General features: G+C 35.4%; 1 protein-coding gene across 2 annotated transcripts in view; it reads left to right on the forward strand.

The window, feature by feature from the left end:
- Positions 1-20,162, forward strand: part of KHDRBS2 (KH RNA binding domain containing, signal transduction associated 2) — a 657,141-nt gene extending 636,979 nt beyond the window's left edge. For both annotated transcript variants that reach the window (XM_060109735.1, XM_060109736.1), the window contains one exon: positions 20,065-20,162. In XM_060109735.1, coding sequence (XP_059965718.1) covers positions 20,065-20,162 — 98 coding nt within the window. The remainder of the gene's footprint in view (positions 1-20,064) is intronic.
- Positions 20,163-24,359: the final 4,197 nt, after the last annotated feature.

A 24,359-nucleotide genomic window follows, 5' to 3' on the forward strand; every position in this document is an offset into this window, starting at 1 on the left:
ATGTTCTCCAGAATAATGGTGTCCTGCATTTGAAAGACTCATGGATGGAATCTCTCATTCAGGATTCCTTCAAAAATAGTTTGAAATAAACCAGTAGAAGTAAAAATCCAGTCATTCAGTGTGACACTTCAATCTGAATCTGTATACATCATGTTTCATGTATTGACAGACTGAAATTGTATTTGTCTCCTTTGGGCCCATAATTCATGGTGAAGTAACAAATACGCTGACTTCTGTGAATATCATGTATCCCTTTGGGCTTCATTGCAATTAACTTATTCAAGTTGTTTTTGTACAATTTAATATTGAATATTAAACTATTTTCTTACAATGATGTAAATATAAAATTTTAAATATTAAGTATTTTAAATAAATATTAGTAAGAAAATATGATACAATTATACTTCATATATAAAATATAATATATGATACCTTATATTATTTATTGTATTAATGATTATTAAACATTTCATTGATGTTAAATTATTATTAAACTAATATTTAAGTATTAAATTTCTGATAACTTAAACTTCTTTTTGGAACATGAATATTTGACTTACAGAAATTCCAAACCAGTTTTTGCAGTTTAAAATATTTCCTACCTTATCAGAGTCATTATAATTGTTTCAGATAAGTCTGAATAGCTCATAATTCAATAAGGGTGCATTTTAAGTACAGTGCACAGATCAGCTTGTCTTATCAATACTTCAAATAAGAAACGCCCTCTAATCTGTGATTGATAGCTAAGAATGGGCAGTAATATTCTATTCTCAGAGAAGAGAGCTGTTTATTAAAATGTATTTAATGTATGAACTGAAGAACTAATTATGGGTCTATTCTGTAGTGGCATTTTAGATGACAGGTGTGTGGAATCAAGGAGGGTAATATTAATACACTGTCTTGAAATGAATGAAAGCAAAAAGAATTTTTGTACCCTATTCTAGGGCATTGGAGTGCCTCACTTCAAGTTGATTGCTGAACACAAATGCGTTCATTTTGTGATGAGGAGCTGGAATGATTATTATCCCCATGTGAAAATAGCCTCTGCTTTGATTAAGCTGTGAAAACAGCAAAGGAAAATGAAACTACCTGGCAATCATGCCACCATGTTATTCAAGAGCAAACACAGTTCATTTGCAATAGTAAATAGAAATAGAATTTGAGGAAACTGATTTTACAAATGGATATGAGTTTTTTTAATATAGGCAAGAATTTAGCAGTCATTTTTAATAATAGTGTATACAGAGTATTTATCATAGGATTAATATCAAAGTTTTATTGAGACATATTGTGATTTATTCAATTTAACTTTTAATATATATTTTTAAACTTTATTTTTAATGAAAGAAGAACTAAAGAAATTGTGCTTCTGAAGTATTTTAATATCCAGTTGTAAACTTACTTTAAGGAGAAGCTAATTTTCTGCTCTTTACTAATTCAGATTATGTTGCTTCACTGCTTGCATTGCTCATTTGAAGTTAGATGTACTTAACAGTGGTTTCAATTTTATTTTGAATCATGCACTCCTGAGTTCAACAATTTTAGGTAATACTGGAACCTCTGTTTCAGTATTTTAGAACAGGGATTAATTTTTTACCTCAGACCTCTCACTGCTGTGGCCTCTCCTGCTGCGGAGCACAGGCTCCGGATGTGCAGGCTCAGCCACCATGGCTCACGGGCCCAGCCGCTCCATGGCATGTGGGATCTTCCCGGACTGGGGCACGAACCCATGTCCCCTGTATCGGCAGGCAGACTCTCAACCACTGCGCCACCAGGGAAGTCCCTAGATCAGGGATTCTTAACCTTAATTATACATTTTTGAATCACCTGGTGAATTTTGAAAAAATACCAGTGTCCAGTTACCATCCCAATTCAGCTCTATCATAGTCTTTGAAGATGAGAACTAGGCATCAGTTAAAAGTTCCTGGGTGGTCTTCAAGGATGCTCAGGTTGAGAATAAGTTTTAGATGGATACATGGGAGCATGCTGATAAGCGGCCTACAGTCTTAATATGAAAGGTCAAAACTGTGCCAGCCATCTGCATTCTTGAAGGCAACACACAAGTTATGTACAGTCTACGTTTAGAACAGTGGGGATTTTATAAGTAAACACTGTGTTATAGAACCAGGCATTTTAAATTCATAAAAAAAAAACTATAAGTTTAAATAATGGAAAATAAAATTTAGCCCTTTTTTGAACAAACTTAGTGCCTTTTTGAACAAGTGTGCTTAAACAGTTAAATCTCAAATTTGATTTTGTCTAAAATTCACCCAATCAAAAGTCCACAAAAAATTATAATCCACATTCATTTAACAATTTTCTAGATGAGCCAATAAAACAAGTCATAGGAAAGTTCTTTCATTACTTAACTTCCTGCTGAGTTAATAATACAATCATTTTAACTGAATGGGAGGCAAAAGTTGAGTGATTTATTGTCAGAATCTTGGAATGAACAGATCATGTACAAAAAATATATTCAATATGATATAGATTTGTATTTTGAATGTACAAAAAGAATTTTTTTAATAAACACAAAGTACAGAGTACAAAATTAAAAGCTGGGAGAACATTTTCTTGCCAATATGGAAATACACCAACTAGGAAGATATATATACAGGAGCTATGCCACCTTAGTGTGTCTTCATAGAATTTCCAGAGTTTAGGGAGATTTTATGTTTATTAAAAGAGGGCATGGATTAAAAAAAAAGACTAAGATACATTGTTCTAAAATAAGTGTGCTACACTTCATTTATCAAATATGCCATAATTTATTGAATTATGGGAATGATTCAATGGGAACTGATATCTATGAATTGCTGAAAAACTATGCCAGTTGTTGAAAATGTAATTTTAATTATTGATGACTAATAATTGATGTCTTTTTGTATTGAACAAATTACTTAACCATACTGGTACTTTATCAAACATTTAGCTCAGTTGTAAGACGTGCCAAGAAGAAGAAAAAAAATAGATCAATCTCTCTGGTGTCTGGTCATTGTCGAAGAAGGTTTCAGGGGCAGACCCCTCAGTCTCAGGGGACTGACAGACACCCGGGAGGCTTTCAGCATTTGGAAGTTCCAGCAGGGATAGGTCCAGTCATGGGCAAAGAGCTAAGATTCAGGTTGTTGAGAAGACCAGGAAGAGCAAACAAAGAGACTAGAGTGGGTGCCCAGAGTCAGGCCAAACTTCACCAGTTAAGGGCACAGTTCTCCACAAAAGTGTCCTCACTTTACACACAGACACACGTTTGGGTTACCCCAGGTCACCCTTACTTCTGACCAGCTGGCTACAAATTTGGAGGTTCCAACTACCTCCTTAGGTTTGATAATTTGCCAGAATAACCCATAGAACTAAGGAAAGTGATGTAATTACAGTTAACTTTATTATAACAATAGGATAGAGAGCAAAACCAGCAAAGGGAGAGACACGTAGGGCAAGGTCTGGAAGGATCCCAAATGTGAAGTTTCAAAACCTTCAGGGCAGTGTTATCCTACTGGCAACATTGATGTATAGCAATGAAAAGTATTGCCAACCAGGGAAGATTATGCAAATCTCACTGCCCAGAGTTTTTTTTATCATTGTTATATTATGTAGGCATGATTGATTAGATCACCTTATCTCCAGCCTCCTATCCTCCCTAGGGTGCACTGGTATCACATGGTAAAAGCCCAAACCCTGTAATTTCATAGTTGGTCTTTCTGGCATGACCAGCCTCCATCCTGAGTCATCTTGTTAGCATAAACTATCAGGTCAGGTGTGGTCAGAGGTGTCCACCATGCATAACAAAGACACTCCAATTACTCTAGGAAATTCCAGAGTTTAAAGGTTACCTTGTGGTGACCAGGGACAAAGGTGGCAAAATTGTTTTCACACAGGTGTTGAGATGACGGTACCAATCTGAGAAAGCAGGCAGAGGCTTGTGGGGCAAAATCAGAGGGAGCCAGAGCTGATCAAGCAGCGAGGGTAGAATTCTGCTGAATTTAAAGTCTGATTTGTATTTTTAACTCCCAAAACTTGTAGTTGGTCTGAGAATACAATCTGGGCTCATTTCTATTATCAAGCATAGAAATGACAGATGTTGTGAATGGGGGTGGGGAGTGGCATGTGTAAGGAAATCCAGAAACTACAGGTTCAGTCTCTATCTACAAAAGTATGCCACCAAGCCCACTGTCTTCACTGAATTAAAGACGTTATTGGACTTCTTTGAGAAGAGGATCAAAAAATATTATTTTATATCATCATTCTTATTCTTCCTTCCATTATTTCTCATAAAGCCCTTACGTGCATTTCAAAAGAAAAGGTCTATGACCGAATTCTGAAGGTTTTGATTGATTCAGAATTTTATTCAACAATAATTGAAGTATTGTTTTTGGCTCACATCAGAGAAGCTTCTACATTGTGTCCAATTATCATTCACCATTGTTTTTTTGGAAATCTTTCTAACTGGTTTATTTATTTCCTTTTTATTTAGATGGGATCTTAACTCCAAAGAAAGAAGAAAGTTACATACTTAATTTAAAATATTGAGAACTTACTTTATTTGTCTACAGCAGCAAGATATTGTACAGCAGAGTCAAGAATAAAATATAAGTTAAAATTTCAAGCTACATATACAATTTGCAAGGGATGATAATCAAGGGGTGATAATTAGAAATACAATAGTACACATAGAATTGCTATTATTAAATATGATAACATGTAAAATATGCAGGGTAGGAGTTAGACTAGACAGCTTAAAAATAAATAGCATCAGCTGATTAGCTTAAGATGGTAGAGTAGAAGGATGTGAGCTCACCCTCTTCTTACAAAAACACCAAAATCACAACTAACTGCTGAACAATCATTGTCAAAAAAAATACTGGAACCTACCAAAAAAAGACACCCTACATCCAAAGATAAATAAGAAGCCACAACAAGATGGTAGGAGGGGCACAATCAGGATAAGATCAAATCCCATACCCACTGGTTGGGCAACCCACAAACTAGAAAACAAATATACCACAGAAGTTATCCCACAGGAGTGAAAGTTCTGAGCACCACATCAGTCTTCCCAGCCTGGGGTTCCAGCAACAGGAGGAGGAGTCCCAGAGAATCTGGCTTTGAAAGCCAGTGGGGTTTGATTTCAGGACTTTCACAGGACTGGGGGAAACAGAAACTCCACTCTTGGAAGGCACACACAAAGTCTTGTGTGTACCAGGACCCAGGGGAAGAAAGCAGTGACCCCATAAGACACTGGGCCAGACCTACCTGCTAGTGTTGGAAGGTGTCCTTCAGAGGTGGTGGGGTGACTATGGCTCACTACAGGGACAAAGACACTGACAGCAACAGTTCTTGGAAGTACTCATTGGTGTCAGCACTCCTGGAGATCACCATTAACCTCACCAAACAGCCTACATGCTCCAGTGCTGGATTCCCTCAGGCCAAACAACTACCAGGGAGGGAACACAGCCCCATGCATGAGCAGACAAGTCAATTAAAGTTTTACTGAGCAGGGCCTTGCCATCAGAGGGACAAGACCCAATTCTACCCACCCCCAGTCCCTCCTATCATGAAGCTTGCACAAGCCTCTTGATAGCCTCATCCACCAAAGGGCAGACAATAGAAGCAAGAATAAATAAAATCCTGCAGCCAGCAGAATGGAAACTACAATCTGAGAAAGTTAGAAAAAATGAAATGGCAGAGGAATATGTTCCAGATGAAGGAACAAGATAAAACCCCAGAAAAACAACTAAGTGAAGACAAGGTAGGCAAACTTCCAGAAAAAGATTTCAGAATGATGCTAGTGAAGATGATTCAGGATCTCAGAAAAAGAATGGAGGCAGGGATAGAGAAGATGCAAGAAATGTTTAATGGAGACCAAGTAGAACTAAAGAACAGACAAGCAGAGATGAACAATACAATAACTGAAATGAAAAATACACTAGAAGGAATCAATAGCAGTATAACTTAGGCAGAAGAACGGATAACTGACTAGGAAGATAGAATGGTGGATATCACTGCCATGGAACAGAATCAAGGAGAAAGAATGAAAAGAAATGAAGACAGTCTAAGAGACCTCTGGGACAACAATAAACACACTAATATTCACATTATAGGGGTCCCAGAAGGAAAAGAGAGAGAGAAAGGTCCTGAGAAAGTACTTGAAGAGATAATAGCTGAAAATGTACCTAACATGGGAAAGGAAAGTGTCACTCAAGTCCAGAAAGCAGAGAGTCCCAGGTAGGGTAAATCCAAGAAGGAACATGCCGAGACACATAGCAATCAAATTGACAAAAATTAAAGACATAGAAAAGTATTAAAAGTAACAAGGGGTAAATGACAAATAACATATAAGGGAACTCCCATGAGGTTATTGGCTGATTTCTCAGCAGAAACTCTGCAGACAAGAAGGGAGTGGGGTGATATATTTAAAGTGATGAAAGGGAAGAATCTATAACCAAGAATACTCTAGCCAGCAAGGCTCTAATTCAAATTTGATGGCAAAATCAAAAGCTCCACAGATAAGCAAAAGCTAAGAGAATTCAGCACCACCAGACCATCATTGCAACAAATGCTAAAGGAAATTCTCTAGGTGGGAAAGAGACCAGCAACTTTAAAAAACTTTGTACATATGTAGACTGCTATGTCAAAACCTAATGGGAACAGCAAACCCCAAAACTACAGTAGATACACACATACAAATAAAAAGTAACCCAAACACAACAATAAAGATGGTCATCAAACCACAAGAGAGGAGAGGAAGTAAAGAAAAAGACCTACATAAACAAACCCAAAACAATTAAAATGGCAATAGGAACATACATATTGACAATTACCTTAAATATAAATGGATTAAATTCTTCAACCAAAAGACAAAGACTGGCTGAATGGATACAAAAATAAGACATGTGTATATGCTGTCTACAAGAGACCCAACTTCAGGCCTAGGGACACATACAAACTGAAAGTGAGGGGATGAAAAGATGTATACCATGCAAATAGAAATCTAAAGAAAGCTGCACTAGCAATACTCATATCAGGCAAAATAGGCTTTAAAATAAAAACTGTTATAAGAGACAAAGAAGGGCACTACATAATGATCAAGGATCAATGCAAGAAGAAGATATAACAATTATAAATATTTATGCACCCAACATAAGAGCATCTCAATATATAACACAAATACTAACAGCCATAAAAGGAGAAATTGACAGTAACACAGTAATAGTGGGGGACTTTAACACCCACTTACAACAATGGACAGATTATCCAGACAGAAAGTAAATAGGAAGTACAGACCTTAAATGACACATTAGACCAGATGGACTTAATTTATAAAGTATTCCACCCAAAAGCAGCAGAATACACATTCATCTCACATGCACATGGAACATTCTCCAGGACTGACCACATGCTGGGTCACAAAGCAAGCCTTGGTAAATTTAAGAAAATTGAAATCATATCATGCAACTTTTCTGAACACAATGCTATAAGATTAGAAATAAGCTACAAGTAAATAATGTAAAAATCACAAGCATGTGGAGGTTAAACAATATGCTATTAAACAACAATGTATCACTGAAGAAATCAAAGAGGAAATCAAAAAATACCTGGTGACAAATGAAAATGAAAGTACAACAACCCAAAGCCTACGGGATGCAGCAAAAGCAGTTCTAAGAGGGAAGTATATAGCAATAAAATCTTACCTCAGGATAGAAGAAAAATCTCAAATAAACAACCTAAACTTACACCTAAAGCAACTAGAGAAAGAACAAACAAAAACTAAAGTTAGTAGAAGGAAAGAAATCATAAAGATCAGAACAGAAATAAATTGAGGTGAAGAAAACAGTAACAAAGATCAGTGAAACTAAAAGCTGGTTCTTTGAAAAGGTAAAGAAAATTGATAAACTTATAGCTAGACTCATCAAGAAAAAAGGGAGAGGACTCAAATCAATAAAATTAGAAATGAATAAAGAGAAGTTACTACAGACACCACAGAAATACAAGGGATTATAAGAGAATACTATGAGCAACTGTATGCCAATAAAACAGACAACCTGGAAGAAATGGACAGATTCTTAGAAAGGTACAATTTCCCAAGACTGAACCAGGAAGAAAGAAAATATATGAACAGACAATTCACAAGCACAGAAATTGAAGCTGTGATTTTAAAACTCCCAACAAACAAAAGTCCAGGACCAGATGGCTTCACAGGGGAATTCTATCAAACTTTTAGAGAAGAATTAACATCCATCCTTCTGAAACTGTTCCAAAAATTTGCAGAGGAAGGAAAACTCCCAAACTCATTCTATGAGCCACTTTACCCTGATACTAAAGCCAGACAAAGGTACCACAAAAAAAGAAAATTACATACCAATATCACTGATGTACATACACACAAAAATCCTCAACAAAATACTAAGAATCTGAATCCAACAATACATTAAAAGGGTCATACACCATGATCAAATGGGATTTATCTCAGTGATGCAAGAATTTTACAATAACCAGAAATCAGTGTGATACACCATATCAACAAATCAAAGAATAAAAATCATATGATCATCTTAATACATGCAAAAAAAGCTTTTGACAAAATTCAACACGCATGTATGATAAAAACTCTCCAGAAAGTGGACATAGAGGGGACCTACCTCGATGTAATAAAGGTCACATATGACAAACCTACAGCTAGCATGATACTTAACAGTGAAAACCTGAAAACATTTCCTCCAAGATCAGGAACAAGACAAAGATGTCCACTCTCACCACTTTTATTCAACATAGTTTTGGTAGTCCTAGCCCTGGAAATCAGAGAAGAAAAAGAAATAAAGAGAATCCAAATTGGAAAAGAAGTAAAACTGTCACTGTTTGCAGATGACATGATCCGATGAATAGAAAATCCTAAAGATGCTACCAGTAAACTACTAGAGCTCATCAATGAATTTGATAATGTTGCAGGATACAAAATTAATATGCAAAAATATGTTGCATTTCTGTACAAAGCAATAAAAGATCAGAAAGAGAAATTCAAGAAACAATTATTTTGTTTGTTTCAATAGGAAACAAAAGAATGACATCAAAAAGAATAAAATACCTAGGAGTAAACTTGCCTAAGGAGACAGAAGATCTGTACTCCAAAAACTATAAGACACTGATGAAAGAAATCAAAGATGGCACAAACAGATGGAAAGATACACCATGTTTTTGGATTGGAAGAATCAATATTGTTAAAATGACTATTCGATCCAAGGCAGTCTACAGGTTCAATGCAATCCATATCAAATTACCAATGACATTTTTTCACAGAACTAGAACAAAATATCTTAAAATTTGTATGGAGACACAAAAGACCCTGAATAGCCAAAGCAATCTTGAGAAAGAAAAATGGAGCTGCATGAATATGGTTCCCTGACTTCAGACTACACTAGAAAGCTATAGTCATCAAAACAGTATGGTACTGGCACAAAAATGGAAAAGGACAGAAAGCCCAGAAATAAACCCTTGCCCTATGGTAAATTAATCTACAATAAAGGAAGCAAGACTATACAATGGAGGAAAGACAGTCTCTTCAATAAATGGTGCTGGGAGAACTGGACAGCTGTACGTAAAAAAATGAAATTAGAACAGTCTTTAACACCATACACAAAAATAAACTCAAAATGGATTAAAGACCTAAATGTGAGACAAGATACTGTAAAACTCTTAGAGGAAAACATTGGAGAAACACTCTCTGACATAAATCGCAGCAAATCTTTTTTGATCTGTCTCCCAGAGTAATGGAAATAAAAACAAAAATAAACAAATGGGACCTAAGTAAACTCAAAAGCTTTTGCACAGCAAAGGAAACCATAAACAAAACGAAAAGACAGCCCACAGAATGGGAGAAAATATTTGCAAATGATGTGACCGACAAGGGATTAGTCTCCAAAATTTACAAACAGCTCATGCAGCTTAATATCATAAAAACAAACAACTCAATTAAAAAAGGGCAGAAGACCTAAATAGACATTTCTCCAAAGAAGACATACAGAGGGCCTAGAGGAAAATGAAAAGATGTTCAATATCACTAATTATTAGAGAAATGCAAATCAAAACTGCAATGAGTTGTCACCTCACCCCAGCAGAATGGCTATCATCAAAAGATCCACAAACAACAAATGCTGGAGAGGGTGTGGAGAGAAGGGGACCCTCCTACACTGTTGGTGGGAATGTAAATTGGTGTGGCCACTATGGAAAATAGTATGGAGGTTCCTTAAGAAACTAAAATACAACTACCATAAGACCCTGCAATCCCACTCCTGGGCATGTATCCAGAGGAAAACATGGTCTGAAAGGATATATGCACCCCAATGTTCACTGCAGCACTCTTTACAATAGACAAGACATGGAAGCAACTTAAATATCCATCAACAGAGAAATGGATAAAGAAGATGTGGTACATATATTCAATGGAATATTACTCAGCCATTAAAAACAATGACATAATGCCATTTGCAGCAACATGGATGGACCTAGAGATTGTCACATTGAGTGAAGTAAGTCCAGCAGAGAAACAGAAATATTGTATGAAATCACTTATATGCAGAATCTAAAAAAATGTTAAAAATGATTTTTTTACAAAATATAAATAGACTCATAGAATTAGATAGTGAACTTATGGTTACCAGAGGGATGGGTGATGGGGAGGGATAGTTAGGAAGTTTGGGATTAATATGTACACTTTGCTATATTTTAAATGGATGACCAATAAGGACCTACTGTATAGCAAAGGGCACTCTGCTCAATATTATGTAGCAACCTAAATGGGAAAAGAATTTGAAAAATAATAGATATATGTATACATTTAACTGAATCACTTTGCTGTACACCTGAAACTAACACAATATTGTAAATCAACTATATTCCAATATAAAATAAAAAGTAAAAAAATAAATTAAAAAATAAAATAAAAATAAATAGCACCACCACCAAAGAGAGGAGTGTTATACTAATCACAGCATATTTAAATTACAGTGTGAGTCTTATTTCAAATCGTTGTGGCCTCACCTGAGAACATACAAGCTTGTAAAAAACACTCATTGCATGTTAAACTACTTGGAATGCTTTCTTGACACAGCCTTAAGTTTGTTGGGCATTTTTTTTAACCCTCCTGGAGCTTACAGAATAGCAGTAGTTTAAATAACTTAATCTTAGTCACAGAAGATAAAATTGCAAAACCACACTGTTATTTGGAAATTAAGTATATACATGAAGTAAATTTGTGGGTACTAAACAAGGGAATATATAAAAATGCAGTAAAGTTAAGAAAAATGGCCCCAGGATTTCCATACCTAGAGTGAAAAAAGAAACTGGAAGAGGATTTAATTCTCATATTATAAAAACCAGCCATGGCCACAGACACACATTCCATTGTGCTGAATTTAAGTTAATAGAGAAATATCAAGCATGAACTATTGGGCCACAAAAGTATTTCAGAATTTTTCCTCAAAGTTTCTACAATGTTCCTCATTATAGATTATTCATATATTTATCAACTGTCTTTCTGAATTTACCCATTTATATTTTCAATATGTACCACATTTTAAACATTCATATTTGTTGTTTATGTTAAGTTTGGACTTTGGAGAGAGGTTTTATTTGTATCATGGTCCATATAGCCAATTGGAAATACATACTTTCAAAAGCCACTTAGGGACTTCACCTAAGAACATCTTCAAGGACTAAAATGGATCTCACCACTTCTGAGGAAAATTTTTGTATTTAGGACAAGTTCTCCAGTAACCAAGAGAAGCACTTCAAAAGTTCCAATGACCCAACCCATCTCTGGTTTGTGGGAGCACTACCAGAAATCATCATCATTCTTAAAATGAATCAAAATAGTGAGTGATCAAAAAATCTAATCCATAAGCATTTACTCATTGTTAGGGAAAATGTAAGCTTTTTCTCAGTATATTAAACAAAGTAAAATCATTAATTTGCCAAAATTTAACAGGTATCTAAAGTTTGGGTCTTTTGTACTTGAAACCTTAAACTGGTTTGTTTTACTGGTTCCTTCTCCTAATTGGTCCAATTCCATGCAAAAATAGATGATCTTCCTTTTGAGAAAAATGTTTTAAAGTCTTAAATTTATCAGCAACTTTACTTGTATTTTGAAACACAAGAATTTTTTTTCAATAAACAACATAGAATACTTGTACTTTAGATGATCACCAGTGTCATCAACTCTAATTGTCTAAAATGAAGTCAAGGTTCAGACCGTGTTAGGCCTTGTGTGGAATTCCTTGTTAAAACATTTGGACTTGATCTTGAGTATGCTACAACAGCAAGTGAACAGGCCTAATCAATTGTATTTGGACAAGTTCCTCTCTCAAGAAGGTGGAGAAGAGTAGGGAATGCATACATACACACACATGTATATACACACACACAGTGGGGAATATATATATACTCATATATGCATATGTACAATAGAACACATATACATTATGGCATATATATATATATATATATATATATACACATACATATATACATACATATATATGTATATATGCTTAAAATCATGGAAAAACACAAAAGATAACAAGGTAGCTGAGTACTCTGGGCAAAGAGGATAATGGCTTGCCCTGGAATAGGATTAGTGGCGAGAGGAAGAAATGAGTGAGTGAAACACATATTAAGGAAGAAAAAAAAAAGCTTGATCATTGCTTAGATCTACTGAGCAAAATTGAGAAGATGCCAAGGGTTTTTGATGTATAACTAGGTAAGTTGTAGGTAATAGCATTATTCACTGAAATAGGAAACTTAGAGTATTAAGTAGCATGGAGAAAAAGATGTTTAGTTTTGAAAAAGTTGAGTTTGAGACACTTGAGGAGATGTCCCACAGGCATTTAGATATACATGTCAGAAGCTCAGAATGGTTTCTGACAATTAAAATGTGCCATCAGTATGCAGATGAAGAGACTTGCTGACTTGCCAAAGAGGTCTTTCAACAAGAAAGAGGCAGAACTAGAACTCAAAAGCATGCCTGGCTATAGGACTCATGGGACTTCCATTCAAACTGAAGGGATCCATCTGAGGGAGGTCTATGGCTTCTTTTTGGGAACAAAATGAAGATGTAAAATATTTAAATTTAATTAATTTATTCAATAAGTAATTACTGAGTACCTGTCATGTGTGTCTTAAAACTCCAGAGATGGGAATGGAGTACCGTCCTTTATTATTCTCTAAATGGGTTATCTCAAGTGTTACTTGTTTCTAACAGGGAATGTCTAATTAAAAATTCATGACAGTGATAATAGCTGTAATTGCTTCCCAGATGCTGCCTGAATTTCCAGAAAACATAAATGATAGAGAACTGAAATTTCACTCTTCTTAGAACATAACTCATTATGTTCATCTCTGAAAAGAAATGTTGATCATCCATTTTTCTCCTTCAGTACTATTCTGTTTTACCCTTTGCATCTTAAAACAATAAACTCTGCAATTACATATAGTGGCAATACAAATTGTGTGGATGAAATTGTTGAACCATTAGGTTCTAATATTCCATTAATATCTAAAAATGCTCAGAGCGGATCAGTTAACCCTGCCTTCCACTTTAAACACCTATATTTGCACCTTAGCAAATTCACTTCAAGCAGCCTACATTTTTGTTAACAAAATTAAAGCTACAACCTCCTCATTTAGCTAATCAATTGTTTGTTGTTGGAATCACCAATTATTATTTTTTTAAAGATTTAATTTTATTTATTTTTGGCTGTGTGGGTCTTCGTTTTGGTGCTTGGGCTTCTCCTTATGGTGGCTTCTCTTGTGGAGCACTGGTTCTAGGCACACAGGCTCAGTAGTTGTGGTGCACAGGCTTAGTATCTCTGTGGCACGTGGGATATTCCAGGACCAGGGATTGAACCCATGTCCCCTGCATTGGTAAGCAGATTCTTATCCACTGCCCCACCAGAGAAGTCCTGGAATCACCAATTATTATATAATCAGAAGGGAGTAAAATAAATTGTCTCATTTTCTAGCCAAGAAAAGAAAAGGAAAAAGAGAGTGGAAATCAGCAGCTTCTTTCAGATGAAAAGGGTAGTAGAAAGATGATGAGACAATTACAAATAAAAATTCTGGGCTTTCCCAGCAACTAAACTTTCTAAGCTATAGTTTTCTCATCTTTAAAAGGAAGACGACATTAGCACCCATCTTGGGTGCTTCATTTTTTTGTAGAATAGGTATTTTAAAATTAAAGAAAATGGACATTGTTATTTTAGTGAGTTACAACGGCAACTACAAAACATCTAACCTCACATATTCTCTTTGGGAATAAATAACCATAAAGCAACATGTACTTAAATATTTGAAATATGCTTTTAAATAGAAAGATGTTCCTCTAAGAAATGAGAAACCTAACTGAGCCCAACAAACTGAGTGGCTCAGAGACAGTGTGAACTTTAATCAACTTGTTTTAATGCTCTTAAATGATTAAAACCAAAGACACTAGTGACTTGTAATAGTAGAGATTAATTTAGATTTCTTACATTAGTTGTGTTTTTTGCAAATTGGTTTACAGTATATCAAACATAAATAGCAAGATCTGTCCTTTTTTGTTGTAGTGTGATTAAAAAAAATTTTTTTGAGATTATTTTCCAGATCTCAGAAATATAAATAACTAGCTATCTAGGTCTAGCAAAGTGTGAGAATAAGAGCTATGTCCTCGGTAATCTTTATGACACCCTATATCCTTTCTGAATTATTCTCTAAAGTTAGTTTATTTTGAAGGTGGCATGTTAAACCTACTTCCAGAGAGATAGATAAGCATTAAAAGTTTACTTTCCAGATAAGTAATGTCGACTTTTCATAAATTGGTGCCTTGTTTTAGTGCTTCATTTTTTGACCCCAACAACCTCAATATTTATAGTATCTCTGGAGCACTCAGAGAACACCATTTTGCAAATTTAAAAATCATCGAGATTTTTCTTTCCCACACTGAATGCTCCCCAAAGTACCTAGTCCCATGGCAGGAATGAGAGAACATTGAGATATAAATGCCACTTAATAGTTCTGATTCTGCTGAGAACAGAGTATTTGAGATGTAATAGCTTTTTAAGTCACTAGAGTAACATTTAATGCACAAGAAGAGTTACCTGGGTAATTTACACCCCTTTATCAAAGTAAAATCTTCCTCAATGATGCTTATTAGCATGTAATGGAGATTACACGCTATGCATTCCATAAAACTTGAATCAGCTGGGTAAAAAACAGTCTGAGTTTAAAAAACCAGAGATAGGATAATGTTTTAAAAGAAATATTGATATATTTCAAATATATAAAACACTATAAACTAATTCTAACAATGTGTTTCTGAATGAGTCCTGTTTCACTTATTTTGCATAATTCATTTTTAAATTCCTTTTTAGTTAATAACATAATTTACGCTTTCCTCAGCATTTTCTTCAAATATCAATTACAATTGTGCTGTAATCTATGACATTTCATGTTAGTGTTGTCCTGTGACCTCCTTAAGGCTCCTTAAACTATCTTCACATGCAGGGTTTAATACAAGGACTGGCATATAGGAGATCTTTAGTGAAGAAAAAACAAGAAAATGTTATCTAATGGATGCTTTATTTGACCCCTTTCCTTCCTATTCATATACCATATGGTACATTAAAATCTGGATTGGGAAACCCAGAAATGGAAATTCAATCAAGTCAGTTGAACTCTATTTTTCATATCTTCATTTGCTTTTTCCTGATCCACAATTCTGTAAACCATTTCAGGAATTTCCAACTCGACAGACAGTTATTTTGCACCTTCTCTAAGGAATAATGCATTTATTTACTCTGTTTACATGCATAGACTACCTAGTGCCTCTAAGATGACAATCATCCTGATACTGAGAGAATCTTACTTCCTTTATCATTTTCCAAAAGTAAAAAGAAAGATCTCTAAACCTTATTGTTTGTAATGATTGTTTAAATGACGCCCTTCATGGGAATAGAAACACTTGGACAGGACTCCAAAATTTGTATGAAGTCCCAAAACATTTAAATCCACTTTATCTGCTGAATAGTCAAAGCCTAAGAAGACAGATAAATTCTAAGTCCATTCCCGGGCCTTTATAACTTCACATTTTAGAGAATTCCCATTATCAAGACTTTATAATGATTTGTCTATTCCTATGTGCAAGATTCCATGATGGACTCAAGTTAGAATCCCTCTGGATTTCTAAGAATCACTTTTATCTCTGAAGTAATCCAAAAGCTTCTGGTGAGCAGTGAGGATATTGGCTGACCACACAAGCTCAATGACACACTATATGATTCATGACGAAGGAAAAACATTTGAGTCAGTGCTCTCCAGTCCAAACACAAACACCATAACTTCACTGAGAGAAGCTGGCTTGTATTGTAATGTGGTGACTAAATGTGTGTCTAAATATAAACATTATGATATTAGGAAAAATATAGACCAAGGAAATTTGGCACATATAGAAATAATATTTACCTGATCTCAATTATTATTGAGAACATGTAAACAATGGGCCCAAGATCTGAATTAAGTGAAATTAATCCTTGATTTCCTCTGCTAATGGTAAGGAATCTTAGAAAATCTAAAACTTACTTTGCCTGTTTAGGAATTCATTTTAGCTGCCTTTCTGGTTACTACTAAAGCTGAATCCACCCTCTGTACCCCGACACCAAATTAAATCTCAGAGACAGAGTTTTGGGTGAAGTAGAAAAGAACAGTTTTATCACTTTGCCAGGCAAAGGGAGCAACAGCTGGCTGATGCCCTCAAAACTGTGTGTACCAACTTGGAGAGGGTAATGAGAAGTTTTATAGTAATGGTTCCAAGAAGGAGTGATCAGGTTGTGGACATACTTCTGATTGGTTGGTGGTGAGGTAAGTAGGAGTCAACATCATCAACCTTCAGGTTCCAACTGGTCTGGGGTCTATGTGTTTGTGGGCAGCATACCATCTTTAACCATTAACTTCTTCCACCTAGTGGGGGTTTCAGTATCTGCAAAACAGCTCAAAGATATTTCTGTGTGTATCCCTTGATGGGGAACTAGGACCTTGCCCCAAAGCTGCACTATCGTTTCTCTTGACTCTTTCACTCTTGTCTCTGCATCCTCTCCCTTCCCTAATTAACAACTGCCTGAATCTGCCCTTTGGAACTCAGTGAAGGCCATGGAGGCTGAATGAAGCCTATTTCTTGTAGTCAAACAAATGGGGGACACAAAAGGCTTTTGTGCACAGGAGCCCCACAGGGCCCTGCTCAGTATCACTATTATGCTGGCCTAATAGTATTTCCAATTTTCCTAGCCTTCAGCAAGGAGGAAAGAGCATAGTGTTAATTCACATACCAATAGAGAATTGTGAAAGAGCATATTTTTGTGCAATGAAAAACGTTTTTAACACTTTTTGTAATAGGACTCCGTTATGATTGTTTCATTGAATCTAATAGTGAAATACTTTGGATACTTAGCTAACTAACCCTCGTGAGTAAGAAGTCTGACATTATAACAAGTATATAAGATTCCTATTTATAGAACTTTAAAAATTAATGTTGAATTTCTTCAGCTCAACTGTTAGTGTTTTTAAGGTTGTCATTGGAAGCTCTTTATGCCTCCTAGTTCCCACATTTAGTGGATTATGTGATCCGCTATGCACTGCATATATTTCCAGGTGCTGGGGATACAGCAGTTAACAGTGTCATTCCCCATTTTAATGTTAGTCAACAGTTAAAAAATGTAAGGTTTTAGTCCATCAATTTGCTGTCCTGGAGTTTTAGATAAAGTCAAATAAAACCAAGTCAGTGAGTTTTCGTTAAACACATTTGCTGTGGCAAGTCCCCAAGATTATGCCAGTTTAAAAGTTCCGACAAATCTGGGAGTAGATGTGACAGGTATGGCTGTCGCTCTGCCTGCTGTTGTTTCACTGTTTTGCAGGAACATTCAGCATCTAAGAAACAATCCAGGACTTCCATCCCCTGGGAAAACTTGAAACCTATATTATTGCAGCTCCTAAAGCCCATAGATTGCAACCCAGGGATCTTTAACAGTCTAGAACAAATGAAGCAAAAAGTGGTGCATTCCCTTTGCTAAAAATAAGTAATAAAACGGGGTAGATTTTACCTCCAAGAGAATGAGGGCACTGACATATTCTTGATTATTCATAGACAAAGTGTAAAATTCATATTATATAAGGCTGACAAGGCACTTTCTAGCTTGCAAACAAGATCCGTTTTCCCTTCCAGTACATCAAAGAAACTTTTCTTTATTTCCAGTCAAGTACATACATAAAATTCTTCTCCAAAATGTCTCTGTTGAGAAAGACTAGCAGCTTAGGAGTAAATTGCTGTCTTCAAGAGATCACATGAAAAAGACCAACATCTACAATCTCCCACCAAAAAAGACAACATGATCTAGAGCGGGTCCTGTAAACCTTTCTTGTAAAAGCCCAGAGTGTAAATACTTTAGGCTTTGCAGGCAGTATGGTCTTTGTTACAATTACTCAAGTCTTCCTTTATGGAGTGAAGGCAACCACATACAATATGTTAATAAGTAAGCATACCTGTATTCCAGTAAAACTTCATTTACAAAAACAGGTGGCTGGCCAAATTTGGCTCAAAGACCTTCGTTTGCCAACCCCTGGTCTAAGTAGATCTGTATTCTGACTGAAGGTAACACTTCTCATATTTATTTAGGATCTCACTTCTATTTTGTGTCCTATCATATATTGAAATAATCATAAGCATGTACCTTAAATAGTGAAAGAGATGTAATTTTTCATTTATCATCAGATATCATTTGTAATAAAGGTATCCTGATGAAGGATATCCTCAGAAACCTAATGTTCACCCCTTTAATGCTATTTTCCCCTATATTGATCCAACTTTTGTTTATTGTTCTATATTATAGATCATTATTCCTTTCCTTATAGTATAGTAAGTACAATTTAAATTTTTCTTATTGTTTTTGCTAAAAACATTCTTAGAGGCACTTGAGCTATCCAGGGGCATATGCCTTACATCAGTGGCCTCAATCTACAGTGATTTTACAGTTATTTCCATTACCACCACCTTGTATATCAGCTTTCAATGTCAGTGTGTCTATTTCTAGTAATCCCTTTTCTTATATCCATACTTCCTCCCTCCATAGTCCAATGCATAAAATCTGCTTTCTAATGAAGAACTGAATTCTTTCTGATTGAAAGACCCAGATAACCTAGTTTCTGGAACCACTGAAGTCACCATAAACCCCTTGGCCCTTTGAAGGAGCACTACATTTCCTTTCTGCGTACATAGACTTTAAAAAAGCTATTTTCCACAACATTCAAAAGGTTGGCTGTTTGTTTCTTGTCTGTTGGCCAGGTCCCAGAGCACTGAGGTTACTGGAAGTCAAATTAACAGGTAAATGAGGAATCTTCCTAGTGTACGAATACCTCTTTATTTTCCAACTTGTTTTTCGAAAAACTGATAGAAGATTTTTCTTTACTGATTTTGCTACTGAAAATTTACTCCATATCATCTTCTCTCTCACTGACTTGGATAGTTTAGCACAGTGAACCTCAACGCTGGACCCTGAGTCATCTAGGGAAGCACTGACAAAATACCAAACCCTAAGTCTCAACCTGTAGAGTTTCTAATCATTTGGTTTGGGAGATAGAGAATAGGCATTAATCATTTTTGGTTTGGTTTGGTTTGGTTTGGTTTCAAGATTCCCAGGTGATTCCTATGTTAATCAAGGGCTAAGAACCACAGGGTTCCTATATCCAGTTTCTTTTAGGAGTCTGTGCAAAGGATTAGGGAGGGGCGGTTTACCTTGATGCCCCTCTTTCTAATTAACTCATAATAAATGGACTTTAACTTTCTCTTCTTTGAAAAATGCCCTGCAAGTTTAATTCCAAGTGGCTGTATTTCAAAATATATACTTTTTTGTATGATCTTACCATATGGAAAATGTAGTAAGTCTAGAGCCCTCAGTGTTAAGATCCTTTATTCTCGTTTCGGCTATTGCATCTTAAACAACTGTTTTTGATAACTGTGAAGCCAAGTGAATGCTACTGTCTTTCTCTTGTTCTTAGCACCAGAAGAATGGGCCATGACCCGCTCCAGCCTGAAGGCACCACCACCAAGGTCAGCCCGAGGGGGATACAGGGAGCACCCCTATAGTAGATACTGAGGGCTCTCCTCGTCTGTGACCTCACCTCAAAGACAATTCATAACCTGTGGTCTCCACATAAACAGCAACATGACAAGTAATAGTCCTTTTTTTGTTCCTATTCTAGGGATAACTGCTCATGATTGCTCCCATATATTTCTTGTATTTCCCTGATACTGTTGGCGTGACACTGACACTAGTATTATTTTATAAAACAGACTAAAAAAAGCATTGGCAAGCATTGTCTATAAACGATTCAGTAGGATGGTATTCTCTTGGTTGTTTTCATTGTTGTGTGTAATCTTTTTTTTTTTCTCTCTTTTTTTTTAAAGAAAGAACATGAATCTGTTAACAGATTTTGAGTCTCAATCAACTAGCAAAAACTTTGTTTAGGGTTGCTAAAAAACTGTAACACGATATTTGAACTAGCTATAATAAAGTTATAGATAAGATGTTTTAACCTGTCTTTTAATATCTGTTAGTTAGATGAAGCTGTTTGATATTAAGTTTGTAAATTTAATTTTAAATGCTGTTTTAATGAGGTTGAAAACAAGTAGCTACTGTATGTATGTAGCTAACTGAATTTGTTTAGTATTTTAACCTGTATTTGTTAAAAAAGAAAAAAAAACACACACATAAAGTTCCATGTGTAAGCTTCTCTAAATAGGAAACCACACTTTGTCAAATATGTTTGCCATAATTTGTCAATAAAGCTGAAAACTTTTGTAAAAACTAAATTTGGAATTACTTGTTTTCTAGCTTTAAATGCCTGCTTTATTTCTTTTTCAAGAGATGCCTAAAATGTTTTCTATTTAAAAATTACAAAAATGAACCCAAGCCTGTTTTAAGATATTTGTGTAATACTTTAAAAGTGTATTAATAACTTATGGTTGTTAAATAATTTAAAAGTTAACAAACTAAACTGTTACATGAATCATGGTTAGTAAACACTAATGTATAACATGTTAATGGGAAAAAATGGATTTAGAATAATAAATGGATTTTAAACTATCCTCTAAGCTTTATCTTGCTAAACACAAATTCTGGTTGACTTGTTTGCATTAGCATGTCTCCCGTGAGAAAGAGTAATGGAGTATAAAGAGGTAAGATTACCACTTACCACTGTCTAAATGCCTAGTTCTTCAACCTTTGAGTTTCCCGCACATTAAATATCCCATCCAACATGTAAGCATTGTGTAGATTCACTTTATTTTCACTCAAAGGAGTGTGTGGACTTCATTTGCGTAGTTTATAACAATTTGTTTTGACAAACAAATCATCAGTGTCACTGGCCAGTTGTTGCTATTCAACCTCAAAAACTTTATTTGTAATTTTCAGTGCTAAATATCACCGCCCTTGAAGGCAGTTTAGAGGGCTGATAATTCTTTTGAGACTATCAGACTTGATGGCTGATGATTGTTAAGGAAATATGTCGCAGGACTCAAAGGATGACTAAACGTTAAACAGGTAACACTAATAGTAACTCTGTAATTTTGCCTATGCAACAGTAATGTTAACTATTCTCAGTTATTAAGTTCCTGATAGTTAAAAAAGTAAACCTACAAAAACATAACAAATAGGTTTATAGGTTATTAAAACAACTAATTAAGATTAACTAGAGGCACCAAAATTATTGTACAATATATAACCCTCAAGGTAATAAACAGAACTAAAATTAGCAATAATAGTAATGCAATTCTTGCTAACATCAAACGTAAGCTAAATTTTGATGGAAAAAAGAAAGCAAAAGACTCGATGGTAGGGATGAATGCCAAACCTGTTCATCTTTTAAATACAGTTTTTTTGTTTATGGTGGCTTTTGTCAACGTAATTGGTTTACTTTTTTGCTGCTAACCAGTTTAGGCATATTGTTCAGTTTTTGCAGCTGGAGTTGCATGCTAATAGTTTTATGAAGTGTGTGTCTGTCATCAATTAAATTTGTAATATTTGCCTTTCACAAAATGCTATTGAATTATATTTAATTTGTTTTCTATTCTTTCTTACTATTTCAGGTACCCACAAGCAAAGAGCACATAATTGAGTAGCAGGTGTGATGGGCTAAGAATGAGAGAGGTAAGCTTATTTTTATCTTGACATAGATAGATAATCTTTAGCAACATGAAGCTATGTAGTAAGATAAAACACCAAATGCCACTTGTTGAAATACTAAAAAGGTTTAGATTGTTGTCTAGAAACTGAGTTATTTATATCTTCTTTTAAAGAAAGTGATCTAACTTGGTATTTACCTGGCAAGGCTTTCTGAGCTTATTCAGAAAGGTGAATTTATAGTTAATCTGCAACCCTTTTCCTTGCAATGAACTACTATATATTACCTCTTCTTAATTGTGCAGAGAAAGAGTATTAAAACTTTTATTCTACAGACTTAAGAAAAGGAAATCACAATTGTTGACTGAGATGGAGGGGATGGGAAAGGGAGCCCCATAACCAACCCCTTGTCTACCCTCTGTCAATAAGATGATATTTATTTAGTCAACTAAAATAAACTTACCATTATTTTCCCCATTTATCCCATTAGATTTATCAGTAAATTCCTTGTTTCTCATCTACCATTCTATTTGATTCAACAAATATTTACTAAGTACAAAGCACTATTGGAAACTGAAACTTGATTTCTATACACAAGGAGTTGAAAACTTTAGCCAATAAACTTCATACTGAAAACAATGCAAGGGCAGTTATGAGATCCACAGACAGACTTGAGAAATGAAATGGTCTTGTCAGGATGTTTGAAACAGGGATAAAATCCAAGTTTTCTCTTTCTAGGTCTGGTCCTCTTATCACTACACAGATATCCCTGATACAGTGTAGAGTTAAACAAATACCATAGGAGAGAGATGAGAGATCCTGGAGATTCCTCATGACTAGAGGGAGGCCAGAGACTGAGGGAACCATGGACTGAGAGGGGCAGCTTATGCATGGAGGTGGAGGGGAGGACCGCCTGGGGAAGAGAACAGGCTGAGTCAGGTCTTGGAGTCCAAACAGTTCAGGAAGCAGGCTCCAAGGGGAGAAAGAACCTGTAATCCAGGTATCCTGCTTACTATTCTCCTTTGATCCTTTTTAAACAATAAGCTTGATCTTGTATAGCAATGACAGAGAAATCAGTCGCAGTTTGTTACTATTTTGATATATTAATTTCTATGTTTTTGTGTCCATTGTAATTATTTTATCATTGCTGTTATTGTTGCTTTATAACCCATGGGCCTCTCACCATTCAGACTCGATCTTTCAATGCATTAACTCAGGGCAGGGCTATCACAGCAGAAACACCAGTGCTGAATAAGAGAAGAGAATATTCTTGACTATTAAGTTTAAATTAAGAATTTTTGAAGTTCAATAACAACGATTTGTGAGAAAGGGGATTTTGAGTTTCAAAAGCTTGTATTTTGAGTAGGTTCTGAGTAGGACATAAAACAGTAGATTTAAAAGACTCCTATCCAAAAATAAATAAATAAAAACTCCTGTCCACCTGCCTCCATATATCTACAAGATAAACATTGTTCAGGTTGAGAAGAAATCTCAAGAGGTAAAAATATATAAGATATTAGTGTAAGACATTAGTGTGGTCTTGAGTCTGAGTCTGTACACTAAATCAATTATCCAATAAAAGCCTCCCATATGCTTAGAACACAGAGGGAATATTTGTCTAAAGTGGAGCCTGGGGAGGCTTCACTGAATTCCCCCACCTCAGTGTGTTCTAGGTGCAATTCTGTAGAAAAAAATGCTTTTATAGAATGTTTTTCCATGCTGGCACAAGTGGAGCAGATGTAGCAGAGAGCCACTCACAGTCACCTCTGCAGGAAGGCAGGGGAGGGAGCAGTAGCATCAGCTTGGACCAACACTGACCAGAATGCAGATGTATATGTAGAGAGGTGAGAAGGTCAGCTGCTCCCTGCTACCAACAGCTCCAAAATTTAAATCCAACCCAGAAAAAGAGAGAGGAGGAAAATAAATTACTGAGTTGACAAGGGAACCCGTGACCAAAATTAATCTGAACTGGCTGAGATAATTTTTCTCCAATGGCAGTATGGGAATTTGAGATTGAAATCAAGTTGAGGTATAGAAAAATATAATTATGTATACATTGCAGTCATTTATTTCATAACTTTCCCAACTCATAAAATAATCAGAAGTGAATACAGTAGGTTTCTCTGGCAACAGGAATGAGAATTTCCCTCAGTTAGTGGCCTCTCAGCAGAA

This window comes from Mesoplodon densirostris, chromosome 10 (assembly GCF_025265405.1).
Source record: "Mesoplodon densirostris isolate mMesDen1 chromosome 10, mMesDen1 primary haplotype, whole genome shotgun sequence".
Taxonomy (NCBI): Eukaryota; Metazoa; Chordata; class Mammalia; order Artiodactyla; family Ziphiidae; genus Mesoplodon; species Mesoplodon densirostris.